The sequence below is a fragment of the Chionomys nivalis genome, chromosome 1 (assembly GCF_950005125.1).
Source record: "Chionomys nivalis chromosome 1, mChiNiv1.1, whole genome shotgun sequence".
Lineage (NCBI taxonomy): Eukaryota > Metazoa > Chordata > Mammalia > Rodentia > Cricetidae > Chionomys > Chionomys nivalis.
Window position 1 is genome coordinate 132,836,500 of NC_080086.1, and position 16,232 is coordinate 132,852,731.

General features: G+C 43.3%; 1 protein-coding gene across 1 annotated transcript in view; it reads left to right on the top strand.

The window, feature by feature from the left end:
* Positions 1–5,900: 5,900 nt before the first annotated feature.
* Positions 5,901–16,232, top strand: part of Capn13 (calpain 13) — a 62,199-nt gene continuing 51,867 nt past the window's right edge. The window contains exon 1 of the mRNA XM_057784953.1: positions 5,901–6,098. Within this exon, the coding sequence (XP_057640936.1) occupies positions 5,901–6,098 (198 nt within the window). The remainder of the gene's footprint in view (positions 6,099–16,232) is intronic.

Genomic DNA, 16,232 nt, shown 5'->3' on the forward strand with positions numbered 1-16,232 from the left:
GAATATGGACAGTTAGTATTCATATGCAAAGAGAGTCTTGGGGCAGTCTGGGTCACACTTCATCCTCTCAGTTCTGAGGTCACTTAAAACTTTGATTCTGTCAGCTCTTGGGTGGTGCTGGTCTTCATTTCCATTATTAAACATGATCTGAAAGTTGCAAAGGATCTTCATTTAAATCTCAACCCTTGTCTTTGGTGATTGAGGCAGAAACACCGAGCAGAGCAGGGCAAGGAACATGATTCGATGCCTATTACAGTACAGTGATGACCAGATAATCCAGACTCGCTTATCTGTATCTCTGGGTCAAAATGTACACTATGAATTTTGTTTACTGTGCTACGTTCTGCCTCTCTATGCCTCATTGCACAGTGCTCCTGTCTGGATGCACAGACTGCCCGAGCTAACCTTACAGGTGCAAAATAAGATGAGATCTTTAGTTTAAAAAAAAAATGGTTTTAAAGATAGGGACACACACACACACTCACACACTTCCTCCAGCATTATTTACTAAATATTCAAAATGTTCCTTGCAAGACTATTTCAATTTTTTTTCTATCAGACTTGTTAAAGTTGCCATAGAGCTATAAAAATCCTTAAATCAAAAATTGTAGTGTTAATTAAAAATCAACTTTAAACAAAGAAAAAAGGAAGGAGATAAGCTCACACAGTCTCTTTTATTAAATACCCACAACTGTTAGCATTTGGCTTAGTTTATAAAGTTTAAACTGATATTTTAATATGTTTATGTAAATTAGAAGACAGTCATGTTCTTCAAATGACACTGTGAAAGAAGATAAAGCCACAAGCTGGGGGACAATACTTGCAGCATATATACCCAGCCAAAGATGAATAAAGAAGTCCTACTGATAAATCAATAAGAGAAGGACAAGCCAGTAGATAAATGTGCATAAGATGTGAATATTCATTTCTCAAGGGAGGGAGCAGGAATGGAGAAGAAACATATTGAAAAATACTCAATCTTACTACTAATCAGGGAAACAAATTAAGACCGCAACGAGTTGCTATTTGCTCACACTAGACGGATACTAATGAGAAACTTGCCAATACCAGACTCACTCAGGAGATACAGCAGTGGAGACTTCCTTGCAGAATAAGATAGTCAACTTTGACTGTGTGGTCCATTCTCTACACTCAGAACTTCCACTCCAGGAGACCCAACCTGGAGATATTAGGGCAAGGTCTGCCCAAGCATATTTATGGCATAACTTCTCATTAAAGCAAAGAGAACTTTTAATATCAATGGAAAGATGGCCATGTAAGTTGTAGGGTAGCGTAGGAGATGGGAAGGAAAGGGAATGATAAATACTATATGTAAGCTATGTACAGCACCCAATTTTAGCAACTTTGGGTACAACTAGCACATAACTGTACCTATTTGAAGTACAAATGTTATGGAATTGGAAGGTGTCCATGCGTGTGATGTCCTCATCACACTCAAGATGAGTACCAGTGTCACCCTCAAAGGCTGTAAAGCATTCTTTCTTCTCCCTCGATTTATGGGTGGCCACTCACCATTTTCTTTCACAATTCCATTAGTTAAGTGTACTTTTGCGGTGTGTGCTCCTTTTGCCTCGATGCCTTCACCTGGCACAATGACTTTTGTGATTTCTCCGTGTTGTTGCGTGTGTCAACAAGTATCAGTGCTCTTATGTTAAAGAGGCCTTTCCATCTTTCCATCCATTCAAAGAATTGTGTTCTCAGTACTGCTAGGTGCTGCCCGGCCGATCTTCCTCATGTCCACTGACATCCATTCCCCTACACTCCAAGACCCTAATTAATATTCCCCAATTCCCTTGGATTGGCAAACTTCTTAGAATATGTAATCAGTACCAGGAGAGCTGTGGGGTCAAACTAAAGTGAGTGAGCCTCCAGATTGAGCTGAGTTCCCTCCGCCCCTACCCAGACTAGTATGAAGGAAATTTAGTCTCTGGTATGACTGCATCTAGAGATGTAATCATGAAAAACTCATTTGTGTTAAGACTATAGATGACATACAAAAGACCGTAGCCTTGTATAAACAGAAAGTGAGAACACAGCATCAGGACTCACTTATAGCCTCCAGATGGAATCTATAAAATCGGTTTCTAGTAGGCCCAGTCGGGGTGTTTTGTTAGGCAGCAGAAGCTGACTAAGACAGTTTTTCCCTCAGCAGAGGAGTGTAGAGAAGACTGGATTCAGTCTGTTTCATAGATGCAGAAGTCACCAGAAGGGGCAGTTTCATAGCCCTCACCACTACTTTTCCTAAAGCCTGACCAATTAACCTATCCAATTTCTCAGTCTCTTCCCATTCTGCCATTATCATCCCTTCCTATGGCACTTTTCTTGGTGTACCCCTAGAGAGACCCGGCAGCCAGCCAGACTTTAACCTGAGCATCAGGTAGGGCTTCCCTCTCTTCCGTTTTCTCTTTCTCATGTTGGTGAGAACGTGAGGCAAGTGGGAAAGAAAAACCTCAAAGCCCCCTCCAAAGAGAAAAGTGTTCCTTCCCAGGGCACATATTAGCAACATATCGTCAAGTTCTGCAGATGAGCAACTCGGGAAGGAGAAAACATGGTAGGTGTGAGGCATGTATGCATGTGTGTGTGTGTGTGTACACGGTATGTCTGTGTTAGCTGAATAAACCTGTCTGTCTTTCTGCTATCCATCAAGATTCTCCCCAAGAGGTGGACATGAAGTCCCACCCCTACTGGGGTACCACAGGTAACTGATAGCTCTGAGAAAGGGAGAGGCAGTTTTCATTACGGGTGGAGCCTCTGGTTGGTCAACCATGCTGCAGGAGACAGCCCTACACCAAGTAGACTTGGGCGGCACAAATCAGGTTCAAAAAGAAAGGAAAATGAGGGCAGGAAATCGAGTGAGTAGGGAGATAGAGGGGGGCCTAGGAGAAGACGGGTGGTGAATATGTATGTAACTCTCAAATAATAAATAAAAATATTGTTTGAAAGAAGCAGGATTGAAAATTGAAAAGAAAAAAGATACTTCCCTGGAGTATCCTACCTCCTCCAGCAGCAGACATCATCCACCCCTGCCCTCGGAGTTTTGCACTTCCCTCCTGGACCTAGACAGCCCAGTGAATGAGCAAAGAGTGGAGAACAAATAGCAAGAGACCTTCAGGCCCTGTGGTCCTAGCCTACCCTTGAACACATGGAAGTTCTTGTCTTAGAAGATGCCAGGCCACCACAGAACCCATTTATACGCAAATGATAGTGGTCATTGGACTAAAAACGATTACCTATTGACCACTTTCTATTTACTAGTTATGGTGTTATGCATTCTACAGGCGTAGTTTCTTCTGAGTCTCAGAATGACCCTATTATGTATGTAAAGTTATCTGCATCTTACAAATAAGATGGTAACTCTTGAATGGGCGTGCCTAAAGTCTGGCCAACCCAGTAGCCCACAGCAGACAATGGTAGTGCCCTAGAATGGGCCAGGGACTCGTTCCCCACTTGTAAGATCTCCAAATGATTCTGACAAATAAATGAAAAAAAATCCTTTAAACTTTAATTTGTACATGCAATTATGGGCTCCTTACTAGCAATCCCATAATTGTGTTATTAAGGGTAACTATAGTGTGGTTTTCATAAGCTAAAATTAGGTCATTGCTAGAGTTTTTCACGTACTCCAATTCAATCTTTGATGGAGAAGCAGGAGGCTGGGTAATGCTGTGTTGGTTCCCTGGGCCCTGAGCACACAGAGCTGGCAAACCCACAATTTCCTAACTCTTCATTACCAGGTGTCATTGCCATTGTCTAGAATTGACAAGCAATTTCCATCACTGTTTTCCTGCTCTTGAATGATAGCTTGCTGTTACTCCAGCTCTCTCACTACTGTTTAATTTGTTGTGGGCTCTCGGAATAACCCCCTTGCAGGTGGAAAACTGTACAGCATATCTTAGTTTTTGTTTCCCAAGGAATAAAATTGAAGAAATAAATTTATCTTGCTAGGTGAAGACAAATAAGTGGTCTGTATTTAACCATTATTTTACCTCAGGTTATACTATATGGATCTGATTATATTTAATTATTGTTGATCCATAACAATGCCAGTTTTATAGAGCTCGAATAATGCCCATATCTGGGAGAAAGTGTAAGAACAATTTCCCTCTGGATGTGCTCGTACGGTGGCACATAGCTGGTGATATTCTGCCTGTGAATTTGCGCTATCTCAGTAATTTGCCTCATACCACTACCAAGTAACTGCAAGATAATTGCAAAGTTATTTTAAGTTTGCATATGTTTTTCTGGGATTCACAAGTCTTGGCTGCCAGTTCGCATTAATCCCTTATGAGTTACTTCCCCCACGTTCCCTTACTCTTTCCCACTTGGTTTCTTCACTATGAAGCAGTAGTGGGTGGAAAATAATGGGCATTCGGACTTTATGTGCCACCTTAGACCTTTACCAAAGAAGTTCCAATAGCAGGACTTTAAGACCTGCATGGGGTTTTCATGCCCCGCTAATAGGGTAAATTTTGAACCGCTATCCATGCTGGCTTCACAGATGATGGACGGGGTATATATGTTATTGAAATCCATCAGTTACACCTGTATGGCTTCCTGGACAAGAATCCTAAACCTTTATTGACAATGTATTAAGGAAGTTGGACACTGGCCTTTAATGAATGACACTGTATACCAGCTTCTTGGTTGGGTCAAATCTTATTTCATATCATCACAAACCCTCTAAGTCCGGTACAACTGACCCATGTAGGTAGAGAGATTGGTTCATAGACATGGGAGTTATTTCAGTATTGTAGACCCAAAAGGTAGGTGGGAAAAGTACAAAGCAAACTTTAAAACCCATGGCCACTCACCATGCTACCTCCCCTCTCCCCCTTGTTCAATTCATCATCTCATTTGACAGGCTCCATCTATAAAATGGCCCTGAGGTTTGTCTACTTTTTGCCATCCTTGGCACTGATGCTCTGCCGCTCTTTCCTGAGGGCAGATGTGTGGGGCTCCTCCAGTCTGCATGCATTCTCACATCACCATCCTATCCACAGACATGATCAGGACACATCCTACACACACACATACACACACACCACACACACAACACACACACACGAACACTTGCAGGTGGCTGTCAAAACCCCAAACAGACAAAACAAAAACAAATGAAAAAAGCTTAATTGGACTTTCCAGTCTGCCTTTGTAGCCATTTTTCCCTAATACTTAACTATTCCAATCCCAACCCCACTAAACCCTTCAAATCTCTTCCTATTCTCCCAGACTCTATGACTTCACAAGCCCAGCTTCCGGGGCGTCTGTGGTGCACTTGCTACTCAGGGCAGCTACAGACACTTAAAACATTACCCACCATTTCTCCATCTGGCAGGTTCTTCTTCCTTCAAGGATTGATTCAAATGTCACCAGCTATGGACATGTCCTCCTAGGCTGTCCGACAGGCAGAGTGCTCCCTCTTTACGGCCACGGACTTTGTGCACATTTTCAATTGAGTAGTGTCTGTTGAATGCTAGCTGCTGTTGAAACGTCTAATCCGTCTTTCTCACTTGGTAATGAGCCCCCGGGGATAAAGATCATGATGTATTTATCTTCAGATTGCCGACGTTCAGAAGAGTGCCTGGCACAAGGTCACTGCTCAATAAATGTTCATTAAAGGGACAAATTCCCTCATAGTCTCTGGTGCACACAAGAACACATGGAGATGCTAATTCAGTACACCAGGTTGAATGTAACCAGGAAGTAGGAATGTTGAATTTTAGCTGAGGCTTACCCGCCCAGGGGCTCTATGCCCAGGGACAGCAGAGATCTGAGTCTCAAGTCTTATGAAAGTGAAGGCATCAAAATCTTCTGTTGCTAATCATTTTTCTTTTTCTCACCAGGGAGAACGGACTTCAGACATCTCTCTAGAGATAGTCATGGCGCAAAACCCAGAGCCTCTAACAGAGACCTCGGTGGTCAAGTTCAAGAATCAGGACTTCAGGTCCTTACGGGATCGATGCCTGAGCAGGGGTCAGCTGTTTCTAGATGATACATTCCCTGCAGAGGCATCTTCCATAGGCCAGAAGCTGCTCAAGGGGAAACACCTTTCAAAACTGGAGTGGAAGCGGCCACAGGTGAGTGAGCCCCACCTGGGAACGCAGCAGAGCAAGCTCTGCACTTTGGGAGCTGTGGGCCATGGTGTCTCCTAGCCAAAAGAGGGCCATCCAGCCGCAAACCAAACAGGAAGAAAGTAAGACTATCTGGTTTCTCTGCTGTGGTCTTATGTTCAGTCTAAGGAATGGGAAGGCTCTGTGCTTGGAGCCAGAGCCTGGACCACTGCTTCTAACTCAGTTCTAATAATGACCTCATCAGCAGATTAAAACATCTCGGTCCTGTGACTAGAAAAATGGCATGTCGTGGATCGGGAGGCTGTGCTAGTTGGTCCCCGGGGTCTCTCCACCTCTTTAATTGAGCCCATCTATCAGTCTGTCACCTTTTATTCTCTTCAAGTGTCAGTGTCTTTATGTTCCTTTCTTCTTCCCTACTAGAATTTACTCAAAAGGAATATATCATGTCAGTCATTTGTACTATAAAATGAATTTAAATAATTGCTTTGCCTCTCATAATCACATTCTCAGTCTTGATAAAGGACTGCAGACATCCCTTGTGACATCAGAGCGGGAGTGCAGGGCAGCTTTCCCATCGCTCTGACTCCCCCACCTCAGTGATGGCCACTACCTCTACCTCGCAGTAGGGTGAGCCCTGTTGGATTCGAGAACTATCTCAACCTTAGAGCATGAAGCTCTGTGGGAAACATCCCAGGGGGCTGAAGTCTCTCATGATCTCATCAGGACTCGTATTAGTGCAAAGGAGCTAAACAGGAAATGCTTTGGGATGCCTGATGCACCCTCCTCACACCACCAAACCCGCCAATGTAGTCTGAAACAAGAAAATAGTACAAAGTCTGTCAGCGGATTGTGAGAACAGTTTTCAAGCTTCTATGCCAAGCACCGTACCTGGCACATTGGGTAATACCAGACCAGCTTGTACAGAACCGTGTTTTCTGGCGATGCTGGGAAGAGGTTGGGAAATGCCACAGTGTCTATGTTATCTGAGACTATGTAATTCAGTTCTGCACATGGGAAAGAGAACTCCAAATACCAAGCTCAGAAGAGAAAACTTCTTGCCTGGACCTGAACAGTTCTATCTCTGGGGAAGGAAAAGGCCATGAGAACCAGGTGGAGTTTCCATGATAGTTCAGGAAAGCTGGGTGCACTGATGTATGCAGTCTTGTGTGGTTGATTCAGTCAGCCCTCAGCAGCAGGATCTGTAACTAAGCTCTCTCCTTTCCTCTTTACCGCCTAAGGAGATAGACAACTCTAAAGAAATTCTGAGGAGTCATTTTTCATCCTCTGTTGTTTTCAAAAGATGAGATTCATTTAGAAAAGTAATTTTACTTCCCTCCCAAGGTGGTGAGCAGTCTGTGTGGGACCTTATAGCATTGAGAATTTAATAATATTCCTATTTAGAAAGGGTGAAAGGAACCTAATTATCTAATCCCACCAACATCGCAGCTTGTGGTGTCTTTGGGGAGCAAGGAGAAACTGAGGCAAGTAGAATGACCCATGCAGAATTAAACCAGAAATCCAAAGTTAAGGAAGCTAGAAGCCAGATCCATTTTTCCCATCATGCTTCACACCTAGGGACTCACCCATATTCTATTAACAGCCATTGTTCATTTCATCATTTCATATACTTTCAAGTATCACATTTCTTAAAGTATTCCTTTCCAAATTTAGCAATGCTTTTATTTATAGAATACCTTCTAAAGCTTCCCATGTAGCTTATCTTCCTTGTAGCCTTTATATATTTGTTTAATGTTACAAGAAAGAAAACAGGTTTAGCCCGATGATACGCTTGACTGAGATGACATGGTCAGGGAGAGAAGGGCCCAGGAGTTATATCAAGACTCCCAAGACCACATGCTATGCTTTTACCCACATAAACTTGCACGCCTAGTGAGGGGTTGTTAGGATTTGGGGAGAATAATAAATGAATGAGTGGATGGTGGGTGACTGTCTTAAAATCACTTGCTCAGGTTTCAAGCTCATATGTACAGAAAAGAACCCCTTTTGTTGACCAGTTTCTCACATAGGCTAGCAAAGAGAAAGTCCCCAACTACTATGACATCTCTGCCTACTGCAGCTTGATATGCAGAGTCTTGACAGAAGACAACCAATCTGGTCCAGGCCTCATAATGAAGCCAAGATGGACATGGTGTTAGGTTTTCAGCTCTTTGAATAATTTTTAAACTATCGTGAGGAACGACCATTAATCCCATTCTGCAGATAAAAACAGAAGCAGAGTAGAACAATCAGTCTGAGGTCACACAACTAGACAGCTCAAGACCTAAATGCCTGACTTTACAATATATTGTTCCCTATAAGGTGTCATCATGAACTCATGTTACGTATTATATTCTTGACTGTTGGTCATCCCAGAGATTTTATGCACCATTAGACTCTCCAACCTCATATGGTCAACCAGGAATCAACCCTTCCGTAAAGTCAGTTTCTGTTCTTAGACAATCTCTTTGTTCCATTTCATAGATGAAAAATAATAGGGATGAAATCTGGACCTGTAGCATACTACATACGATTATTTTTAAGGAGGAACAGATTGCGATGCTTAGTATCTAGCACATTGTGAGTCCTTACTAAGCGCTGTCTATTATTTCTCGAGTCCCTCAATGCTCTTAGACTTTCACAGTCCAAGAATTTCAGTTTCAACCCTCAGACAAAATCAGCAAATGTTTCCAAGGAGGAATGTAGGTCAGAGAAAACTATGAGGGGCTAAGTTGCTACTGGAAATAGATGTGCAAGGGGCTAAGGGGCTGCTGGGAAGGATGTGCAAGGGGCCAAGGGGCTGCTGGGAAGGGATGTACACGTCTTCTCATGGTCTGTATCCCATCTCTGCTTTCACAGTCAAGCCTCCCCCTGCCTTCAACCTGCTTGATGTTTCTCCATGGGCCTTTTTGGCTCACCTGTCACTCCAAGACTCCACAGCCCATCTCCATATTCTAGCCTGTTCTAGATGATGAAGAAATTCCATATTCTGGGCAACTGCTAAACTGCCATGGATATTATTTTCCTGGAGTACCCATCCCTGTGGGAGAATTGTCTGTATTCTGTCAATCATGTTATAAATAAATGCTGATTGGCTAGGCAAGAAATATAGGTGGGAAAACCAGACAGGAAGTAGAAATGATACAATGAGAACAGGAGAATTCTGAGAAGGAGGAAGTTGATTCATCCCACTCCTGCCCAGACCACCAAAGGAGCAGGATGTGATCTGCCCCACTGAAAAAAGGTACTGAGCCACATGACTAACATAGATCAGAAAAAAATGGGTTAATCAAGATGTGAGAGTTAGCCAGTGAAAGGCTAGAGCTAATGGGCCAATCAGCTTATAATTTATGGAGACCTATGTGTGATTTTCTTTGGGGCTAAACAGGTGTGGGGTATGGGCCAGGACAGAAAACACAAACAAGCCAGGCCTGTTCATGTTACACATCCCAGCTCAGTAGATTCAACAATAATCTACAAGTCAGGGGCCTGAGACCAAGGCTCAGTTCTCTGGGCCTAGCACAGAAAACTTGTTTCATGTCCCATGACTCTTCTTCTCTCTCCCTCCTTCCCTTCATCTGTTGCCTTAGTTATTTTTCTTGTTGATGGTCCAAAATAGCTGGCATGAGAGGCTTAGGGAAGGTAGAGCTTCTTCTGACTGGCAGTTTAAGGGTAGTGCCCATCATGGTTAGGAAGGCGTGGCAGCAAGAGTGGAAGGTGGCTGATTGCGTTGTGCCCACAGTCAGGAAGCGGAGATAGTGTTCATGCTCAGACCCCTTTCCTCTTGATATTGAGTCCAGAACCCTTGCCCATGTAATGGCTCCAACCACATTGTTAATTCCCACTAGAATTAACATGACCTAGAAAATTCCTCACAGGTATGCCCACAGGTTTGTTTCCCAGGTGGCCCTAAATCCCACCAGATTGAGAGTCAGGATTTGCCATCACCCTTGCATGTCCTTTTCTCTCTTCTCCTTCCCTCTGACAACGAATCCAGTATGCTTTTTCCTGCCGGAATGTTGTTGAAGAGAGATGTTTCTCACCGCCTGACTCTTTCTGCTTCTTTTTAAGCAATGTCCAAGCCTGCTCCTCACTCCGACTCTGCAGTAGCCTATGACCTTGTAGGGAATGTTCTCGAGGATTCATCGTTCTTGATGCTTCCTGTAACCTCTGCTCTCAGTAAGAGCTAATGCCAAGAGTTAAACATGGGGGTATGTGTGTGTAATGTATTCTCTAATTAGACTTGGTACTTAGATGGCTCCCTTTTAGGAGAACTTTTATCCTGTGGATAATAGTAATAAATCCCACTTACTGAGTATGTACATAGTTGAGGTGTTATACTAAGTGCTTACATGCAATTTGTCACTTAATTGCCCTCGCCATCCTGTAAGGTTGATGCTATCATTATGCTCACTAAATAGATCAGCAGGGTCCTGCAGCCCTTCCAGCAATGACAGAGGTGTGTTCACTCTGCTCCATTCGCTGCCATGGGCACCAGTCAAATGTGTCTGCTGAGTACTTGAAACGTGATTATTGTGTCAGGGAGATGGAACTTTTAATCTTAAGTCTAAATCAGTGGTTCTCGACCTTCCTAAGGCTGCCAGCCTTTAAGGCAGTTCCTCGTGTTGTACTGACCTCCAACCGTAAAGTGATTTCATTGCCACTTCATAATCTGTGATTTTGCTACTGTTATGAATCATAATGTAAATATCTGATATGCTAGGTATCTGATATGCAACCCCCAAAGAGGTTTAGACCCACAGATTAATAACTGCTGGGTCTAAATCAACAAGTATAACTGCAGCTGCCGTAAGGGACAGCAGAGAACTGAGGGCGGTGGATCCGCACATCATCACCAATGTGGACAGACCAAGGAGCTGGAACGTCATCTTTGACCCTATGCAGGGGAAAAAAATAATCTACTTCCCAAAGCATGGGACAGGATGTCTAAAGCATGTTCTCTAATAAGTACTTGGAGCCCAGTTCACAGCTTTATTGTGGACCTGGTCTGTGGTCACTCCACAGCAATGAGTTTGCCTACCCAGGAAATATCTCCGCATAGTCAGAATAGTTTCCGAAGGGAACATTCACTCACTAGAAGTGACTCACCATCATGCCTTGTTCGTAAAAAGAAGAGGGAGAAAAGATAGAGATCTGAACGTGGGGTAGATTGTAAAGATGTTCTATCATGTAGCTGTTCCCAGAAGGAACTGAAAGTAGCTGTGCCAACAGCCAATTGCCATCGAGTGGGAAAATCTTTGACGACAACACACCAGAATTCTCTCAGAAAAACAGGGAAGGAATTCTGTTGCCACCTGTCCGAGCCAAAGCCTAGTCACCATCTGGAAGGGCTGAGAGACAAAATGACGAGTCTAATTGTTACCAACTGAATATGAAATGTTCCCACAGACCTGGGTGCTGACACTTAGTCTCCAGTTGGTGGCAGCATTTTGGGTGACTCTAGAAACAGTAGGAGGCAGGGCTTAGTAGGAGGAAGTAGGCCGTTGACAGGCAAGCCTTTGAAACTTATATCTGGTCTCCAGTCCTTTGGCTGTCCTCTACTTCCTGTCTATTATGCTGTGAACAGTCTCCTCCAACACAACATCTTACCACACGATGGTACAACTAAGGGCGCCAATGAGCCAACACCCACCCCAAATGGTTCTGAAATAAACCCTTCCCCTTCTAAATGTTCCCCAGATGTTTTAGTCATGGCTGTGCAAAGGTAACTAATAGATATGTTTTCTTTACTTGAGACCAGCACTTTGTGTGGGAAATTCATAATCCCTCATCAAAGAAAACACGGTGATGCAAATGTCCACAGACAGGGTGACATCCCCATAGGTGATCAAGAGGGGTGGCTTCTGTGTTGCTCCTGCAGGTGATGTTTGCCAAGATTTGCATTACATGGGTTTCTGATATTCCTAATAAAACAGAGAGTAATCCAGACTCGGCCTGGAGAAAAGGACCTATAGCCTAGACTTAAGTGACTATAATTTCTTAATTTGACAGTTATTTAGTTTGAGGAATAGTGATGCCTTGTGTATTATTCAGATTTTCCAAATACCTGACAAAATCTATAATACATGTATGTATGTATAGTCATATCTAATAGCACTGATATATAATTATATATTATCAATGGATTTCTCAACATCCATATTGATAACAGGTGCTCGTATATTAATCCAGTATACCTATCTATGACCCACTGATGTATTTATTAAAAGAAATTTGTTCCAAGATTTTTGGGTTCTTGTAGTTGTAACATCATGACTTGCAGTCTGCCGCCTAGAGACATAAGAAAGTCTTAAGTCAGTGGCCTGAGAGCCAAGGAAACCACAGGTTCCTAGTCTGAGACCAGGAGACCATTTTATCAGATCAAGCTGAGGGCAGGTGAATTCTTTTTCCCTTTTGTTATAGTCAGGTACCTGATGAGCTAGATAGGATTGGATGTTCCCACCCACACTGGGGAGAGCAGGCTGCTTTACTGAGTCTACAGTTTCAGATACCAATCCATCCACCCCTTCTCTGACAGACCCGCCCAGATAAAATATTTACCAAATAAATGATCCATTTAAACTGACGTCTCAATTTAACTACCACAGCTTCCTTTGGCATACCTAACATTTCTAAGCCCTCAGAGCTCTGTCTATCTCACAGAGTCAAATGCTTCAAGCTGGGAGAGACTCTCACTACTGGGGAGTTGAGAGGGAAAGAGAGACCCTTAGAGGCAATCCGACCCAGGACATACCACTGAACCTCTCAGAACCTGGTTCCTTGCCCCAGTGGGTCTCAGAGTCACCTCCGGATTATTGTCATTCTTAAATGCTACCTCTGGCTGACCTCCTGAGTCACAGGTGTGGGAGGTGGGGCTCCACAGCCTTTGGATCTACAAGGCTGCCAGCTGATTCTGAGTCACCTTTTGCTGGAGTTCAGCACAGGTCTCTTCTAGGATCTTATTGTGATAACGTCCCCACTGCCCAGGTTCGCCAAATCCACCTGCTAATCCGGGACTTTCCAAGGCCTAGAACCTGCTCCTCCTCAGCCACAGTGACACACGTTCTGTGTGGGCTTTTTCTCCAGGAAGCCAGATGAGCGACCCGAAAGGCTTCTGAGTACCATCACACTATTCTGTTTTGCTTATAACTTCCATTATTTTAATAAAAGTTTGTGTGTTCATGAAATGCCTTCATAGCATTTAGCAAAAGAGTATAAATTTTCCTCCTCTGGGTCCATGTAAGTGCTTTTTTTTTTTTTTTGCTATTAGGGATCCTGAAATGAAATATTCTTACATTTTTCCTGTAGAACTCTCTTCTCGGCGATAGTAAGTTAGTCTCAGTCTGCTTTGTGACGTCTACATGTGTGTACTTGTATGCATGTGTGCATATGTGTATGCATTTGTTTGTGTGTGTTTACTCTCTGCTTGCACATAGAACTCACTGGCTTCTTAATTGGCAGTCGGGTTCTTTTTATTTTTTTTTCTTAACACTGAAACTGTAAATGAAAGAAGGCTTTGTAAATGAAACAAGACTTGTTTACCCCCTGAAAGTTCGAGAGGATTCACAGGAAAATTACATACATAGGTATACTAGGGTAATAATAGTCTTTGAAATCTTAAAAAACAACGACCAAGATTATTGATTTGGGATGTTACTAATTTAAGTCATTTTATCATTATTAGTATTTTAATTGATCAGCATAAAATTTTGAGCTATGCATTTTTACCTCTAAAACCTATTTTTATTTCTAATTGTATTTGGCTTTCTCTACCATGTTTATCAAAGGTTGGTTCTACATAAAGCCGCTATCCGGAGCAGAACAATTTGCTTACAATTTATTCTTGCTGTGTTTCTGGTTTATTTTATAACTTACAGGTTGTTTTCTTTATCTCTTCCTTCCTCCCATTTTTGTCCCTTCCTTTCTATTATCTATGAATTGACTGCTTAATTTATGTTTGATTCCGTCTTGTTTAATAACGAATGCACTCGAGGCTCCGGGTTTGTCTATGAGCATAGCCATTTTAATTTTGCGGCTGTCACACCAGAGAAAGGAATCAATAATTATCGAACACACACCCTGTCAGAGGCTGTATTAAAGTGTTCCACATCCTTCCTCATTTGCAAATGGAAGGACTCATCCTGCTTTGTGAGTCTGTTTTGAGCCTGCAGGGAATAGCCTAGAAGGGTAGCATCTCCAGCGCGGTGGGAGGTTTGGAAATGGTGGCCATCCCTGGGCTTCAGAGTTTGATTCTCTTAGCTGCTCCTACACCTTTGTCCCCATGTGACACATGAGGACACTGAGCTTCAGTAAAGAAGAAAGTGTTCAAGGTCTCCGCGTCACCTGGGGAGACACGTCAGGGCAAGATTCCATCTGCAGGCTGTCTGCAGGGACCCTCCAGACACAACACCCTCCTGCACAAGTCACAGAAGCAAAGTCAACAGGGCAACTGCCAAGGAGCTCAACAGTGGATGACGTTAACTGCAGGACTGGCCATGTTCCTGGTCCAATTCTCCATGGTCTCCACTTTCTCTTGTTATATGTGCATGCATGTGTGCATGTATGTGTATGAGTCACAGGTATAAATGTGCACACGGAAGCCAAAGGGCAGTTTCAGCTGTCATCTTTCTTAAGGTATCATCCACCTTGCTTTTTGAAATGAGGTCTCTCACTTTTCCCTGCAATTTGCAAAGCAGGCTAGGTTAGTTGGTGGGTAAGCCCCGGGTATCTGCTTGTCTCTGCCTCCCTAGTGCTGGGATTATAAGTGTACTTACACCACTCCTGACATTATATATACACTTTTATTTATTTTTATTTTTTTTAGTTTTTGAAAGTATAATTACTTCATTCCCTCCTTCCCTTTGCCCCCTAGAGTACCTCCTATGTACCTCCTCCCCTTGCTCCCTCTCAAATTCATGACCTCTTTTTCTTTCATTGTTGTTGCATACATACACATGCACACACACTCTTAAAATATAAACACAACCTACTCAGTCCATATAATGTTACTTACATGCACATGATTTCAGTGCTGATCATTCAGTGCTGAATAACCAATTTGGGTGCTGTTCCCTGAAGAAGACTATTTCCCCTGTTCTTAATATCCCTTGGCTACCTGTAGTTTTCTGTCTAGTGTGGAGACCTCATAGGTCTCCCTTCCATGTTAGCATGCCTATTGGTACCTTACGTTTAGGGAGCCATGTTGAGGAGACTTCACAGGTGTAGCTTCTCTGGCATTCTAGGAGACACAATCTCACAGCAAACTTCCAGTTCCTCTGGCTCTTGCAATCTTCCCACCCCCTCTTCCTTGATGATCCCTGAGCCTTGGGTGAAGGAATTGTGTTGTAGAAGATGTATCCATTGGGACTGGGCACCACTGGATCTCTTGTTTTCTGCATTTTGACCAGTTGTGGGTTTCTGTAATGGTCTCCACTTGTTGCAAAGAGAAGTTTCTTTGATTGGGGGTGAGAACTGTACTTATCCATGAGTAGAAAGATATTTAGACTGTAGTTAGGGATTATGCTGGTTTACTAAAGTGGTGTTTATAGATTCTCCTCCAAGATCCATGATGCCACTAGCCCCATGTAGATGGCTGAGTTTCAGGTACCAAGCATGGTTTCCCTCTCGTTGAGCAGGCCTTTAATATGGGGTCTGAGGACCAAACTAAGGCCATCATGCTTGTTTGAAAGGTAAGGACTTTACCACTGAACTATCTCCCCCAGTTCCTATAAGTAGAGTATCAGAACTGAATGTCTTCATTCAGAGAGCAGACTTTGAGACTTCTAGTTCCTTTTCCTAGTAGAAAGAGGGACAAACCATGGACAATGAAGTGTGCCCACCTTGTTTTAAAATCAGCCACACAGCCAGTGCCCAGGACCATGGCCCCTCAGAGCAGTTTTTCCTACTTGTGTGAACTGGAAAGATTTCCAACTGCACCCTGGCTATGGTTCTAACAGAGAGCCCCACTGGAGAGCCAAACTGTGCCTCTCCTGCATCTGATGGGGTCAATTCACAGCCAAGAAGGTGAGTGAGGGCTGCGAGGAAGACAGCTGTGCTTGAGAACATGCACCTTTGCTTGTCCGCAGTTCATGTTCTCACCAGGAAACTCGGGCAGCACATGACAGGCTGGCAGGGTTGTCTGTG